The 15,182-nt window shown below is 48.2% G+C and overlaps 1 protein-coding gene across 2 annotated transcripts in view; it reads left to right on the top strand.

The window, feature by feature from the left end:
- NARF (nuclear prelamin A recognition factor) overlaps window positions 1-15,182 on the top strand; it is a 527,845-nt gene that overhangs the window by 487,637 nt on the left and 25,026 nt on the right. For both annotated transcript variants that reach the window (XM_069654602.1, XM_069654603.1), the window contains exon 9: window positions 940-1,012. In XM_069654602.1, coding sequence (XP_069510703.1) covers window positions 940-1,012 — 73 coding nt within the window. The remainder of the gene's footprint in view (window positions 1-939; window positions 1,013-15,182) is intronic.

Raw genomic sequence — 15,182 nt, 5'->3', positions numbered from 1 at the left:
GAGAAAAGAGTAATGAGCAAGTGAGGTGGGAGTGGAGTGCTTCATTTGCAAATTGGTATTAGTTTGTGAAGAGCTGTGTCTATTTCTTTCTTCCAACTACGGCAGCTCACCACACCTTAGTTGTTTTCATGTCTTTCTCAGTGCAAAGCTACTTCGAGGGGGTCATGGGACGGGGAACAGTAAGTGTTACACAGAGCCGTGCGACTTAAACACTCACCAAACAAAATAAACCCTGTCTTATGTAGGCCAAGCATTTCTATCAAACATCACCAAACGTTAAAGCAAAGCTCTAGAGAAAGGATGTTTTTTTTAAATAACGTTTTCTTAAATGCGGGTGGCTCAGCTTCATATTCGTTTAATAGAAAGGTGCCCGCGCATGGTTGTCTGGTAAGATAGCTCATTGGGGTTTGCCACGAAGATGTGTGTAGCTTGCTGTTCACGGTTTCAGAACTGTACAGAGCCGACTGCGCTTTTAATTTTTACAGTGCTAATAAAAATGAGTACTATGGAGTTGGATAATACTGCTGCACCTTTTATTTACTTGACAAGTTGAATCGAATAGTAAAGAAAGGTTATACTTGCGTTTGCGATATTAAGAGTTCCTAGGCCGACCTTCGTTTATGAATGACTGGAAGCCCAGTTGTTCAGCAAAAAGGTTATGTTAGTCCCACTGTTTTAAGTTTTCCGCAAGGAGATACAGCTGACCAAATCGATAGAAAGAGCTGACTTGCAGGTTTACGCCCAACTCTGGAGGAGTCCACTAAAAAATCCTCTTAGAAATAATGAAACCCATTCTTGCATGTCTCTGACGCCACCACTTTGTATTCAATGGTACTTGATGGTATTCAGCCACCACACCACACAATAGACAGGGGAGAAGCGAAGTAACAGATCTGTGATTGAGGAAATAAATTGTATTTTCTTTTTTCTTGCACGCAGGGGAAATCCTTCGGATAATGGAGGAGAAAAAGGTCTCTTTCAAAGAGTTGGAACAAGTACCCCTAGAGAGCATGTAAGTGCGTTTTCTCTGTTTCCATATTGAGCCAGTTCACTCTATCTGTAGCTGGTAATCTTTCTAGAAATTAAAACGTGTGAAAGGAAGGAAGTGCTTATATTTGCACTGAACCAGTTTTCAACAATTGCACCTTTGTACAATATACATGATGTGGCATTTATAACGCGCCTGTACACAAGTGTTTCTAGGCGTGACAAGACAAGGAGGGGGAAACGAGGGAGGACAAAATAACAATCTTACTAGGCCTTTTGTCCTGCAGATCGTGCAAGTGCAGGGCAGAGGGAAGTGGAGAAGTGCCAGGGGGGATGGAAAGGGGTAAGTGCAGTTAACTCCCTTGTGCAGCCAGCATGTGGCTCAGAAGTGCAGAGAGAAGGGACTGTAGGGTTGCAGATACAGACCCTTAAGTGCTGGGAGAGCCTGGAGTCAGTGCGAGGGCAACTGGACATGCAGGAGCCTGGGCCCGAGTACAGAGGGTGGACCAGGTGACCAGTGTGTGGAGCTGTCGGATGCATCATCAGGGGAGAGGAAGAGAGAAAGCAGAAGCGAAATGGAAGATCTTGAGTTGCTTCCGGTACCGGAAGTGGTTCTGCTAGAGTTTGAGAGAGGCATGGAGGCTGTTCCAGAGGGAGGTCCCAGCCCAAGGGATAGATCTGCCACCAACACTCTGCTTGGAGAAGCGTCTGAACCTCAAAGAGTTGGAGGTGGATGAGCAGAGAGCTCATAAGAGTTCTTGCAGGTCAATAGAATCTTTTAGAGATTCACACGAATGTGCTCTAGCCTACCTCCAACAGTTGGATCTGTATAATATCTGGAAAAGCCTGCAGACTGAGCGGGTGTCTGGGTGATGACTACAGCTTCTACATAGGGTGTCCAACGTCCCTAATTTTGCGGGACTGTCTCGATTTCTTGGGCTGTCCCGCACACAGCATACCCAGGAAAAAATGGGTAAAACTTGTGACTTTGCACCGTTGAAGCTGTTATATGCCTTCACACTTTTATTGCGTGATAGTTGAAATCCCAGGGAAGCTAATCACCTTCCCTGAGCTTCCACTTTGTGTCAACAAAGCATTACAGTAAGAGAGGTTCGAGGTTGATGGGCCAGGCACAGAAGTATGTGGCCCTTTCGGAAGCACTATTTCTGCTTAAAGGTGCAAGTGGTCGATGACAAATGGGAGAGGAGCATAAAATTGCATTCTCTGGTTAAGTCTTTGGGGATTTTTAGGGCCACTTACTAGGGTCCCTCAACATTTAGCTTTTTTTCTGCTGGCCAGAGGGACTTCTCCTAAAGTGCCCCTACCATTACCACCTTTTTTACCTGTAGGGTTCTGGTAATGGGGCACCAATTCACAGGGGTGCATCTCAGGCACCCCATTTTTGCCCTTGGGTGATTCTATCACCCATCATAGGTTTTTCGGTGTGGTTTGGTGGCAGCTATAATTTAGTTTCTGATGCTTGTTAATCTGCTTGGAATCACATGCTGTGCATATGGTCCGACATCCAGTGGTAACCGCAGAGTATTGCATCTTGCCTTTGGGGGACGAAAGGGGACGTCGGCATAGGCGTGTCTGTAACACTATCCCTATTGTGATGTGTAGTGTACCCAAAATCCCTCAGGCGCCTAGGTCCCTAAGATTGTTTTTTTCCGCTCAGATACTGGTTGCCCTATATCGGACCTCTTCATAAGAGATATTGTTTATCTTTATTCCGACTTTGTCGGTTATTTCCCCTTAAGTCACTTCAACAGCGATTCAAACAACCTCGACGGAGGCTATGGGAAATTTTGGCGGCTGAGTCACCCACGTGGCCAGGCCCTCTGGCCGGCCTACACTGTAGGGAGAGTGTGGTATGGGGGACCATATCTTTCATTATGTCTTTCCTCTTTCCCCCCTAGGTCTGGTCATCTTTGTTTATACCTTTCGCTATGGAAAGGACACCATTTAGGTTCTGTCCTAAGTGTAGGGTCAGGTACCTGTGGAAAGACGAGCACAGAATGTGTAATTCTTGTCTCACCTTAGATCACGATGAGAAGTGGTGTGTGGCTTGTAAGCTCCTTCGGCCTAAGACCCTAAGGAGTGCCGTGTAAAGCAGTGGGCCGCTCTGATGACCAAACATCCGTATCAGATGTTGTAGATCCGCCACGCCCGTCCCGACCCCTCGAGGCCTGTTGCAAGTCTCGCATCAGGGACAACACCCGGCGACAGGGGTGTACAAAAACCACAAACCCACCACCAATTTCTACGGTTTTGTTGCAAAAGGTGAAAGCGCCAACAGGGCTGTCGAAAATGTTGGCGGATTCCTCTGATCGGGTAGATAAGCAGCCTTCCCCGCATCCGCAGCAGCGTCTTGTGACTGGGTACTCCAAAAACAGGGGCGCTACCCCTAAATTGGGTTTACATGACGAAGCTCGGTCATTCAACGCTCTGGCGGCCCCTAAAGGCTCGTTGGGTCCAAAACCTATTACTAGGCTCCCAGCCTTTCCCAAGGTGAAAAATCTACCGCTAGGCCCTCTAACGCTGCAGTATGTGGTAAATCTACCAATAGGCCTTCTAACACGTTAACTCACGCCGATTTGGCAGAGATTGAGGACAGTATCGCGAGAATTACTTCGGCAGTTGGGCTGATACCTACACTGTCGAAATCCATGGAGCGTGCCGCGGACAAGTCTAAAGACACGCCATGGTTCCCCGATATGCTCAAAACCTACGAGGACAATCGGGAGCCTCTGTCCAACACCCTTGTAGACAAATTTCGACGCCAAACGGAAAACTACATTTTTCCACCTTTAGGCCCTTCTGGTTCCTCTAAGTGGACAAATGAGAAATTCGAAGGGTGCATGGATCGTCTTCTGCGCAGGAGTTTGTGTGGGACTACTAGCATTGCGGCTCTTCCTCTGTTTGGTTGTGGTGAACAGACCTTTGGGGGATACCCTTATGGCACCCATGTGTTGGGAGTACAACCCTGTACTCCTACTGTATGGTTTTGGGCACCTGTGTGTGGCCCACAGAGCAGAGTATGGGCTGGTGGCAGCTCTGTGCTGACTTGACAGGTGCCCTGCACATCCTCCGTTTTGGGATGCCCAGGCCCTGTCATTGGAATCAGTGTATTCCTGATGGAGACAAGATCGCCCCCGCGGCTTCTTGCTTTCTGTCGCCTGTAACCTTGTTTTTCCCAAAGTCCCAGGAAGCCCTGACTCTGTCCCTTCCCCTGACTGGCTGTTGGGTGGAAGTTCTATATATGGTATTGTGGGAAAGTCCAGGGCAGACTGGCTGGAGCCTTCCTAGTGAATATATGTTGTGGGTACACCCTTGGCGTGGGACCTGGATGAATGGAGTGTGTGACCAATATGCACTTCTTGTTGTGGGTGTCTGGTTTCTGGTATGTGACACAAAGACTGAGACAGCCCTGCCCGAAACTGGTATGAATGCAGTGTGGAGTGCTGAATGGTTGGGTATTTGTCCCAATACACATTCCTTGTTGTGAGTGTCTGGAGGGAGGAGAAAGGCCTGAATGCACTGTGAGCCTGATTCGCTGACTGCCTGCCTCAGTGCGCTTCTGAATGATTGGTTGCTTGAGGTGACCCAGCAGAGTGAATGAGAGACCAAATTGTGTATCTGGGGACCTCTCACTGCTAGAATTCGTTCAGAAGCTGAAGTTGATACTTGATGCTTACTCTCGAAGCCGAGCCAGAAGAATGTGAACCGCTGTTTCCCTTCAATGCAATCTGAAAGCTGCTGTGCCTTCAAGAAACTGATCCAAGAGAGTACCTGACTAGGAGACCTCTTCCCGAGCTTCGAGGGACCATCGTGCACTGCTAACCTTCACCGAAGCGCCCTGGAAGCCTGTCTTGGAAAAACTGTCAACCGGAGACGGGAACCACTGAGGAGAACGAAGAGAAGCACCGGACAGCCGTCCACTGTCGTCGACCAGGATTCACAGGTTTGCTATAACCGCTGGAGGCCTCTCGAAGCTGTTGCCCAGGAGTGGAAACTGCTTGATGACGAGCAACCGACGACCAGAGCCTGCAACGCACTATTTGATTAAGACACTTTAAATCCAAGGAATATCTTGCCAGCACCGTCGACCACTTTGTTCCGCCGGAGAAAGTCGAGGCTGCGGACACACCGAGGAGAATCCGCCGGTGGGTTTCCCGCCACCTGAAGACCACAGACGTTGACAACCCGATGCCCTTGCTCTGCCAAGGTTCTTCATTGACTCTTTGCAGCAACAAACTATCGTTGCTGAGGTGCACCGCACGCCTCATATTCGCAGGACGTCCACGACCAATCGTCGACGAGTGCCGCCAGGACCAAAGCTGCTGCCTCGCAGCCGCCGTGCCATTGTTCACCGCTTTTCTTCGTGGGATCTGGACGATCCGTGGCTCTTGCCTTAAAGGGAGCCGCTCAAGAGGGATCCGTCGACGACCCGATGTCGAACTCTGCTATTTCAGGTACATTGGTGGTAGAACTATTTAGAAGGAAATAAGGCTCATATTGAATAATATATGGTCTGGGCTTGTGTTATATCTTTACAGGTTGCCCGGGTGGGGCGTCCTCATACAGATTGTTTTAACCAACCTGCTTACCTCTTATGTCTGTTGTTGGTTCACTTTATTAACTGATTTGTATGACATTTTAACTGAGTACAGTTGATGCCTTTTAATGGAATCAAAGAATAATTGTGGTACCACATAGAAAACTGTATATATTTGCCATTTTAGATTAACTTGAGTACAGAGTGTGTTATTGTGATTGTCTACATAACTTGAGTGTATTTATATAAAAAACTGTATTATGACTAACATAGTGTGTGGACATTCCTTTGTGGGTGCTTGGGGTCTACACTGTACTTAAGAACCAGCCCGCATCACCTCCTGAGAGCTTAAGCCTTGATTGCTCATCCACGATACCAAATGGAGAATCTTGGCTGGGGTGCTCTGTGCCTCTCCTCTGCCAAATAGGGAGCAGGAGTACAGATACCCCCCTCCAGTCTTTATAGTGGGGGGTGCTGGTCTAGCCTAATAAAATGTTACAGGGATCCAAAGATCCTTTCTACCCTTGGGAACTGTGGTTCTCACAAGGTTAGCCAGGTAACATTAAAAGGGGAGCCTAGGGCAACCTTGCAACAATAGGCACTTATTGCCAAAAAGTTGTTAGAGGATAACTTTTAAAAGACACTATGGACAGTCTTAAAAATGACACCCATAAAAAGAGTAAAATATTCTGTGAGTATTGGAAAAGGTTCCCACTCAGAGGTATAAAAAAAAAGTATCCACCCATAAAAGCAAAACGTTCTGGGGTTGAAACAGGTCAGGAAGATATATCATTGCTATGAAAATCTTACCGAACTAGAATTGATTATATATTCACCCTGGTCTCAGATTGGTCCCAGATTAGGGATTTTCAGGCAATGAAAGGCATGAATGCGATTACAAACCAATAGTCATGTCCCTGGGGGATGTGGACTCTACTGCATTTCTGGGCCAAGATTCTGCATCGGACCCAACAGTGACGGGTCATGCACTTCGAGTCATTGGATGGGAAAAGGTTTTGGCTGATGGCATGATGATCCCTTGTATTTATGAGGCAATATTAGGACAGTTAGGCATAGGTTCCATCTGATTGTTCAGAAATGTTGATTTGGGCCTTGAATTGAATTTTGGTAAGACAAAGGCCATGGATTTCTCCCCTAAAAATTCATCAAGCAAACCCTTGTTTGTTGAAGTGGGAGGGACAAAGTTAGAACAGGTCCCCTGGTACGACTACCTCAGTATTAGTTTTCCTTCCAATATTGGGTGGGCTCTGCAAATAGACATGGTTACTGGGGGCTTGGATAAAACTGTGGATCATTGGAAAAAAAATGTCTTCACTCATGGTGGTGGAGCAGTTCGGCCAGTTCTCGAAGTCTACAAGCGCAAGCTAAGTCAGCTGCACTATATGGTGCAGAAATCTGGGGTATCGACTAGGGGTTAGATTCCAAATACAGTTGAAAATATGGAGTGTCTTGTTACTTCCCCAGTGTACCCCGACTGCTCTTGTCCGTATGGAATGCGATCTGTGTTCATTGAATGAGGAGTTTGCCATTAGACTTGCCTTCCACAGGGCAAACCAGCAGCCTGTAAATTCCAGGAAGCTCTCACGCAGATAATGAATATGGAAGATGTGCAGGTAGTTACGTGGCTTGTCCATGTTAAGAAATGCTTGGTAGCTCTAGATCTCTCTTGTTATTGGTTGACCCCAAGTCTAATTACCAAATCCACGAAATTAGAGATGAAAAAGGCTTGCACAAACCTGAGGTCCCATAGCATGGAAGTAGCATGTTTGGCTTTGTCTCAGGGCATGGACTACTTGCTCTTCAAACATTCAATTCGGTACAAACCTTATCTGGATATAATGGGCCATAACTACGCCCGGCCCCTGTATATTGTGTTTAGATCTGGGTATTTGAGGGTACGGGCACAAACAGACAAGTGGAAAAACTCGTCCAGTAGCAAATGTTTATTATGTGGTGCAATAAGAGAAGACATGTGCTCTTTGTTCATCTGTGATGGGTTGAAAGACCTAAGCATTAAATATCTTAAACCACTGCTTCTACCGCACAATGTTTGCACTTTGAGAGAGGCCAACCAATGTGTTAGAAAATCCTCTGATCTGGTGGTAGTAGTCTATTTTGTGGCTAAGTACATACACCGAGCTTGGTTGAGAAAACCACTATTGTTAGCCTTTGAGACCTAACTGTGTTATACTTGATGTTGATTGTTTTGTCCACCTTCTTCAAGAAGTTACAACCTGCTTATGTTCTGTTTACAGCATGCTAAGTGTCTGAGGATTTTAACGTTCTATTTGTTTGTAGAAAGAAATGTGACTGTCATGGAGAAAAGGACAATCATGATTTTTTACTTTGGTGTTATATATTGGATCAATGGGGTGATATTATATGCATTTTTATGTTTTATGTAAATGGTCCTGATGACTTTACAGTTAAATAAATGATTATCAATCAATTTGTTTTGTAGGGTAAAACAAGAAAAACATTCCATTAGATGCCAAGTCACCAACACATTTTATAGCGCATTTTTATGATGCCTTGCTCACTATATGCCAGTATTCTACCCTCATAAAAATACATTTCGGACTGTGCCCATACATATCCACGCTGGCTTCATCAATATATGCTGGTATACCCACGTAAGAGCATACTCACGTTGGCTTTGCCCGTAATGCCAGTAAATAAAATGTCATGCCATAGTACGAAAATAGGTCCTTGCTGGCTGCAAGAATTCCTGCCCCTATATGTAAGAACAGTGATCGTTTTGGCTTTGCCCTCAATGCCGCTAAAACATGCCATGCCACAGTAAGAAACCATTATTTTCTGGCTGCACAAATGCTCCTCACTGCCCTATGTAGAAACGCTCATTATTCCAATAAAGGGTTTCATGCCACAGAAAGAGAGTGTCCTTCCATGCTGCCTGCTCCAATGTAGTAACCTCCCTCATCCCTATCCCAACTGTTACTCCATGTAATAACTCATCAAGTTGGCATTGCGCAGAGAGTGCCAGTAAAACATGCAATTTCACTGTACGAAAACATCGATGCTGCTACACCAGTGCCCTAGCCTTGCACCCACACGTATAGTCATGCCACTAATACATCAGCTCTCTAAATCATTCACACGCGCACTAAGAACATTCACACGTGCTCCCACATAACCAATTATAAATAAATCCATACACACCATTCACACTGCACTGTAATTCAGATACACACTTAAACAAATTACCCGAGCTTTGGACGTTATTCTACCCCCTCAGCTCCTCAAGCAGAAAGGGCTCCCTGCTTCCTGACATGTGCGGTGCAGCCCAGGTGTCTCCATCTCTGAAGTGCAGGGGGGAGCAGATGCGCATCCCTAAGCACATTTGAGCCAGCAGTTCCCCAGCCTGCGTGTCCAATGGACCATGCAAGACTGGGAAAGCATAGCACCCGTCTTGCATGGCCCTTTAGGTAAGTTCACTGGGGAATTGAAAATGTACAGGGAAACCACATTTTTCTGCTTTTCGTGGCTCCTCCAGAATGAGTGGTTGGTCAGTCGCCCATTGTGGATGAGTCATCCCAATTCATAAGTAATCCAGGGATATTTGATTCAGACTTGGGCATTCTAATTGTCCGGTCTTTCTTCCAAGGGAAGAGGTCTTGCTGATCAACAGTGTTGGGTTGACAGTCGAGTGTAGGTTGAGTCAGTGCTTTGTGGAAATACATTGGGACCACAGTGTGTGAATTATTAGTACGCTAACATAAAGGTTCTCCAGTTACTTAAATGCAACTATCAAGTAGGGTCATCTGCTCTTGTGAAGAGGAGATTAGGTCAGACCCCAAATTACATTTAGACTGGAATGTTCCTCCTGTTCCGTTTACCATGGCTTGGTGTTTCAGTGTTAAGTGATGGTTTAAACACCATTGGGGGAAATAGGGGTCATCGCCTCATAAATTGTTTGCAGGCGATCATGCCCTATCGGTTGTCTTGCAAGCAAGCAATTAGGCTACTTCTGTTATTTTGGATGTCTTTTCCTGTAATCGTTTCCCCATTATGCTTGTTCCCTATGAGCTAGTTGTTAAGCACCTACCCATCTCCGTTATCTCTAGGTGCAGGTAAGCAAACTTGTCTTCTTTCGTTATTTGGGTATTTTTCCATTTGGAGTCTTCGTTTTTTTGCATAACTGACATAGCAGAAAATGTTCTTGTATCTTGCCACGAAGGGGCACAAAAGGCAGGTTTGAGCAGATATATTGCAACACTTTCTCAGAATTGCTTTCTGCCATGACGCCTGGGTGGAAAACTTCTGCTTGTAAGCAAAAATGTCCTTTTTTGAGCCTGGTCGATACATAAATCTGTTAAGACCCGAGCACTTAGGCATCTGCAGGCAACATGTAATTGTCAATGCGCACCCACTTTCTAATCCTGAGTAAATGCTGAAGTAAATCTGATAATGGTTATTCTGCCTGGTTCTGCAAAGAGTAAACAATAATTTAACCAAGGAAATGTTGAGCACACGTGCTTTCATTCTAGATCTTCACAAAATAACAGGAATCGTTATTTGATGGAGGAAGCAGGTTTGAGTACGAACAGTCAGGAAATTGAAATGTAGAGTTTTGGATGTTTTTTCTTTAATGATATCTAGATTTTATTGAAAGTTTAAATATCTGTCCTTAACTGTAGTACTTGGAGAACATATTTTTTTAACTACAGTTGAACAGATCAGCCAAAATATGTGCCAGCTGTCCATGAACTACAGTGTTAAGACTTGAACATTGCAAGGTTTAAGTCTTTTAATTTGACATGTTGGCACGTATCTCCTTATCGTATTACAATTCGCCCTGGACTCCCTTGGTCATTATAATCTGGAAACCAGCATTGGCACCAATTTGAAATTTCCGAACTGTAAATAGTTAAAGAAAAATGAATGGGGTTCTTAAACTGGTTATAGATATTGGGATTGTGGAATCTGGAGCTCATTTGCTTAACCCTTTAGTATAGCTTTCTTAATTGCTTGCGCATTAGTATCACAGGAACTGACATGTTGCGAAGCATCTTTTCCACCTCAAAATACTGCAACATTTTTATAATTGCGGCCTACGCGATGTGCAAAGCAGGTTGCTCAGAATCACACAGATGAAACTTGTCAGAGCGGTTACCTGATGGATACCTGCAAGTAAGAAACTGTGAATGTTGTGGTATGTTAGTATAAGGAATCCTTATCTAAAATCCTATTCCAGTGCATCATATTATGAGCAGGCCAGTGTGAGCCTTTACCAGATGGGATCATAGCCCGCTCCTGATAGAGAAAAAGCCACATATCCTGCGTGTATGGGAACAGAATCTGCAAGACAACGATATGCATGTAATGGGTACATTCACAATGTTCTGTCCCCTGTCTGCTCTGACGAATCCTGCATAGTCATGCTAGAATCCCAGCCTAAAACCTCCTCCCACGTGGCCAGGGAAAGGCAGAAACTACCTGCTCCTAACCCTGATCGTTGTATGGGGGAAGATCACATGGAAGGGGATGCTATCAAGAGAATGGGGTGACTCCGCCATGAGAGAGGCAGTATTCATCCTCGTATAAGGATGAAGGTTTGCGAATGCATGAATGTTTGTTGGCATATTGTCACTGTAAGGCCTCCCCTCCCAGTCTTGTCCAATGTACCAAATATAAAAGACTTCTTTGTGAGTATGAAAAGGAAGACTATAAGGAAAAGGGACTTAATGCTACTACTTTTAGTAGTACTGATTCTATGTGGGATTCCACTTATAAATCTAATAAAGAAACGCCGATTCCCTTAAAACCTTCCATTAAGCATATGTCACATCCCTTGAACAAAGGGAATTAATAGATGTTGAAGATTTTCATGCTAATTCAACTAAGAACATTATGTACTTCCATCCCCATAATGCTCTTAGTACTGCGATGAGGAAGAGAGGTTTAGTTACCAGACCATAGCATGCTGTCTAGTGGTTGTAAAACTCCACGCCTTAGCGGGACCTTTAGATGTTTAAAAGGCCTTCGGGTGCAGGGTGTGCGGAGGCAGCAGGAGCACTGGAAGCAGTATAAAGCAGAAGTTGGCGTCACCGCTTTACTGATAGGGGACGCCGAGAAGTTGTGGGGCCGAAGATATGCAGAGGATGTGCAGCAGGGAAGCAGTGCTGGGACCGTCTGTTTTAGAGAAGTGCTCTCAGCGTCCTGCGTCTCGTTCCGGTGAGCAAACTACACCGAAGTGCCTGTGGAGCCGGGAGAGCTCCATTTGCAGATAGTGCACCCTACCGGGAAGAAGACCGGAGCTGTCAGGCGCGTGGCACACTCCAACGATCAGTGCAAAAGGGAGCAATTATGTGAAACTGAGTGAGGAGCCTTTTGGTTACAGACATGAGTTCGTTTTATTTGTTTACTTTTTGAATCAACAGGTCCCCTCTTGCCCTTTATACTTCGATATTCCATTCTTCTCCAAACATGTGCTGATTTCAAAAGAAAAGGCCACTGTTACTGAGGGAACTTCACTAGGGCTTACAATGTTGGGAACAATGTATAATGCATAGTAAACGTATGTTTTAGTGCTCTAGCCTATACATACAAAATAGAGATGGGGAAACAACCCCTTAACTGCTGAGGGTTTTCCCTCCCAGTGCTGAGCCCTTTTTTGTCGCCATTCAATCCCTTGTAACGTTTCTGTTACATGAGATATCTTGGCCAAATTTGGCTCCCTTTCTTCTCCAGCATGGGGTCTGGCATGGATTCACATGCTCATGAATATTCCCCGTCGTCAGGCTGGGAATCCTCGGTAAAGAAAAAACCAGTATCAGTTTCGTTTCTGATCTGTCTTTCGTAGTAATAACCAATCACTGGTCTCTGCGTCATACTGACCACAGCCAATGACTGCCCTCTACCTAAGCACCGCCTCTGGCAGCCATATTCAGATTTTTACCGCACGTTCATGTGTTGGGATCCTCGTGCTATTGCTCTCGAGCGTTAGTGCTATTTTTTCACGTTTTTTCTCAAAAACTTCGTTTTTTCGGTCAAAAGAGCCTCAAGCTCCACCGACTTTCCATCCGATCAACGGGGACCCGTGTCGGATTCGTCTGCGCCCCTCAAGGGTGAAGATTTCGTCGAGCTACGCTTTTGGAGGATTCCAGAAGCTTCTCAGGCCCGGACATGACCCAGGAGAAGGGAAGCTCGACGCCCGGAAAGCTGTTCAGGATCTGCCCTGGATGCCAGCTGCAGAACGTCTTTAAGGAGGACGAACACTCCTTTTGTCTCTACTGCTTACATGAGGACAAGACGCACGTGGAGAAGGACTGTGCGTTTTGTGGCAATATGTCGGAGCGGACCATGAAGGACCGCCATCAACGTCTCGCCAACTGGCTGGAAGGGAAGAGCCCGTCAGGCGAGAAGAAGAGGAAGAAATCCGAGCGGTCTTCTAAGACCTTTGAGGACGCCCCGGCGACGGGGGTCCAACACAAGGCCAAGCACCGCGAGTCCACTGGCACCGGGAGCGCCGAACGGTCGGGCTCTACGGGCGCCAGGCAGGGCGCATCCTCCCCGGCACCTTCAGCCACGAGCCAACGCTCTGGGTCGGGTAAGAGGAAGGGCGAGCACCCGGCAAAGCTCCTGGAGAGGCCCCGGTCGAGCTCGAAGGCCCCATCGGAGGGGGAGCGAGGCAGTGTCCCCCCCCTCAAGGATAAGGCGGTGAGCGCACCTAAGGTGGTGAAGGCCTTAATCCATCCGGCCAAGCCCTCTATCGATACTGTCGCGGCGGCCCTGGCTCAGCCTGTGGAGGCTACACCAGTGGTGGCGACCTCGGGGCTCAGAGTCTCCCTGCCACCTCGGAGGGAGTCCTCTTTTGTGCCCATCGATAGGACCCCCGTGAAATCCCCGGCGGGGAAGAAAAAGGGGGGGCAGGGTGTCGTCGTAGATTCGGCTTCAACCTCGGAGGAAGAGCTGATCGAGGTCTTAAGCCACGGCCTTTGCGTGGAAGAAGACCGGCCCGTCGGGATGGATCCCGACGCAGGTGACGACGACATCGTCGAGGGTGCCGACGGGGCCCTTGATTGCCCGTCGGATTCCCCTCTGCCAGCGCCGCAAGACAACTCGGCGGCCATTTTGTTGGCTATACAGTCCTTATGCTCGGAGATAAGGACGAGACTACCGTTGCCGACGGAGGAACCTCTCCCGTCGGGGGATCCCGAACCGGGACCTTCTGGTGTTCCCCCGCCCAAGAAAAGAAGGATTCACCCTCCACCTCCTTTTCAGCCCTCCTCCCCGTCCACCCGAGGGGATGATACAGGGACTGACACAGCAGCGACGGGTACGAACGACGAGGTATACGACGAGGATCTACCGTCGTCACCTCCCACCAGGGCTTCTCCGCCCGACAAGATTGGATCGTTCCACTCCATGATCGCCAGGGCATCCGAGCTTTTCCAACTCTGCCCTGAGGAGAAGAAAAAGGAAGGATTCCTTTATCAACGGCGCGAGGCCAAGAGGAAGACGGTCCTCGCGGTGCCTCTACTGGACGACATTTGGGATGAGGGCCTCGCCCTCCTCAAGAACCCTTCCACGACGCCAGCTAGAAGAGACCGGTACGAGAAGAAGTACCGGGTCCCGGACGCGGCCCCCCTGCGCCTCCGGGCGCAGCCTACCCCGGACTCCGTCGTCTCCGCGGCGGCCAGGAAGAAAGCGGGGGGGGGGGTGCGGCCTCCACATCGACTTCCCCACCGGACGGCGAGGGAAAGAAATTGGACGCTATGGGACGCAGGGTCATCTCGTCTGCAGCGACGACGATTAAGGCGGCCAACGCCTTGGCTATCGTGGCCCGCTACGACAGGGAGCTATGGTACAAACTGGCTCCCCTGCTGGACTTCCTACCGGACGACAAGAGGGCGGATGCCCTGGAGATCCTACAGGGAGGTGAGGTGGCGTCGGACCACGCCATCACTATTGCGACGGACATCGCCGACACTGGGTTTCACCAGTTGAGCAACGGCGTGTGCCTTAGGCGGCGTGGATGGCTCAAGGCTACGGACTTCCGTCAAGACGTACAGACCAGAGTCCTGGACATGCCGTTCGATGGGAACAACCTGTTTGGGAAAACAGTGGACGATTCCCTTCAGGCCATTAAAGCGGACACTGAGACGGCCCGGGCCCTTGGGGTTCTGCAGCAACGACGGACGCCCTTTCGGAGCAGCGGAGGCAAGGGCGCCTCCAAAGGTTCCGGCGGCGGTTTCTCAACCTACCGTCAAGCGGCCCGCTCGTCGTCTCAGGAGGCCTACAGAGGACGAGGCAAGTCTGGCGGACCCCGCCGTCGTCGCCAAGGAGGTCAAGGCGGCAAAGCCTCGTCAAAACAGGATTGAACCGGCCGTGGGTTCGGGCCCCCACCGAAGCACCCCGGTGGGAGGCTGGCTGGCGAGCTTCGTCAGCGTGTGGGAGTCCATCTCCACCCACCGTTGGGTGCTGGACGCCTTAGCCCGGGGCCACGCGCTCGAGTTTCAAAGAAGGTGCCCGCGCGTCCCCCCCGTGGCCAGGAAAGAGCTTCACGTCCCTCAGCTTCTCCTGGAGGTAAAGGCGATGCTCAGGAAGGGCGCCATCGAACTCGTCCCAAAGAGGCTTCGGGGCTCCGGAGTTT

The sequence above is a fragment of the Ambystoma mexicanum genome, chromosome 3q (assembly GCF_040938575.1).
Source record: "Ambystoma mexicanum isolate Mex_15411 chromosome 3q, UKY_AmexF1_1, whole genome shotgun sequence".
NCBI lineage: Eukaryota > Metazoa > Chordata > Amphibia > Caudata > Ambystomatidae > Ambystoma > Ambystoma mexicanum.
This window is presented reverse-complemented; position numbering and strand designations above follow the sequence as displayed.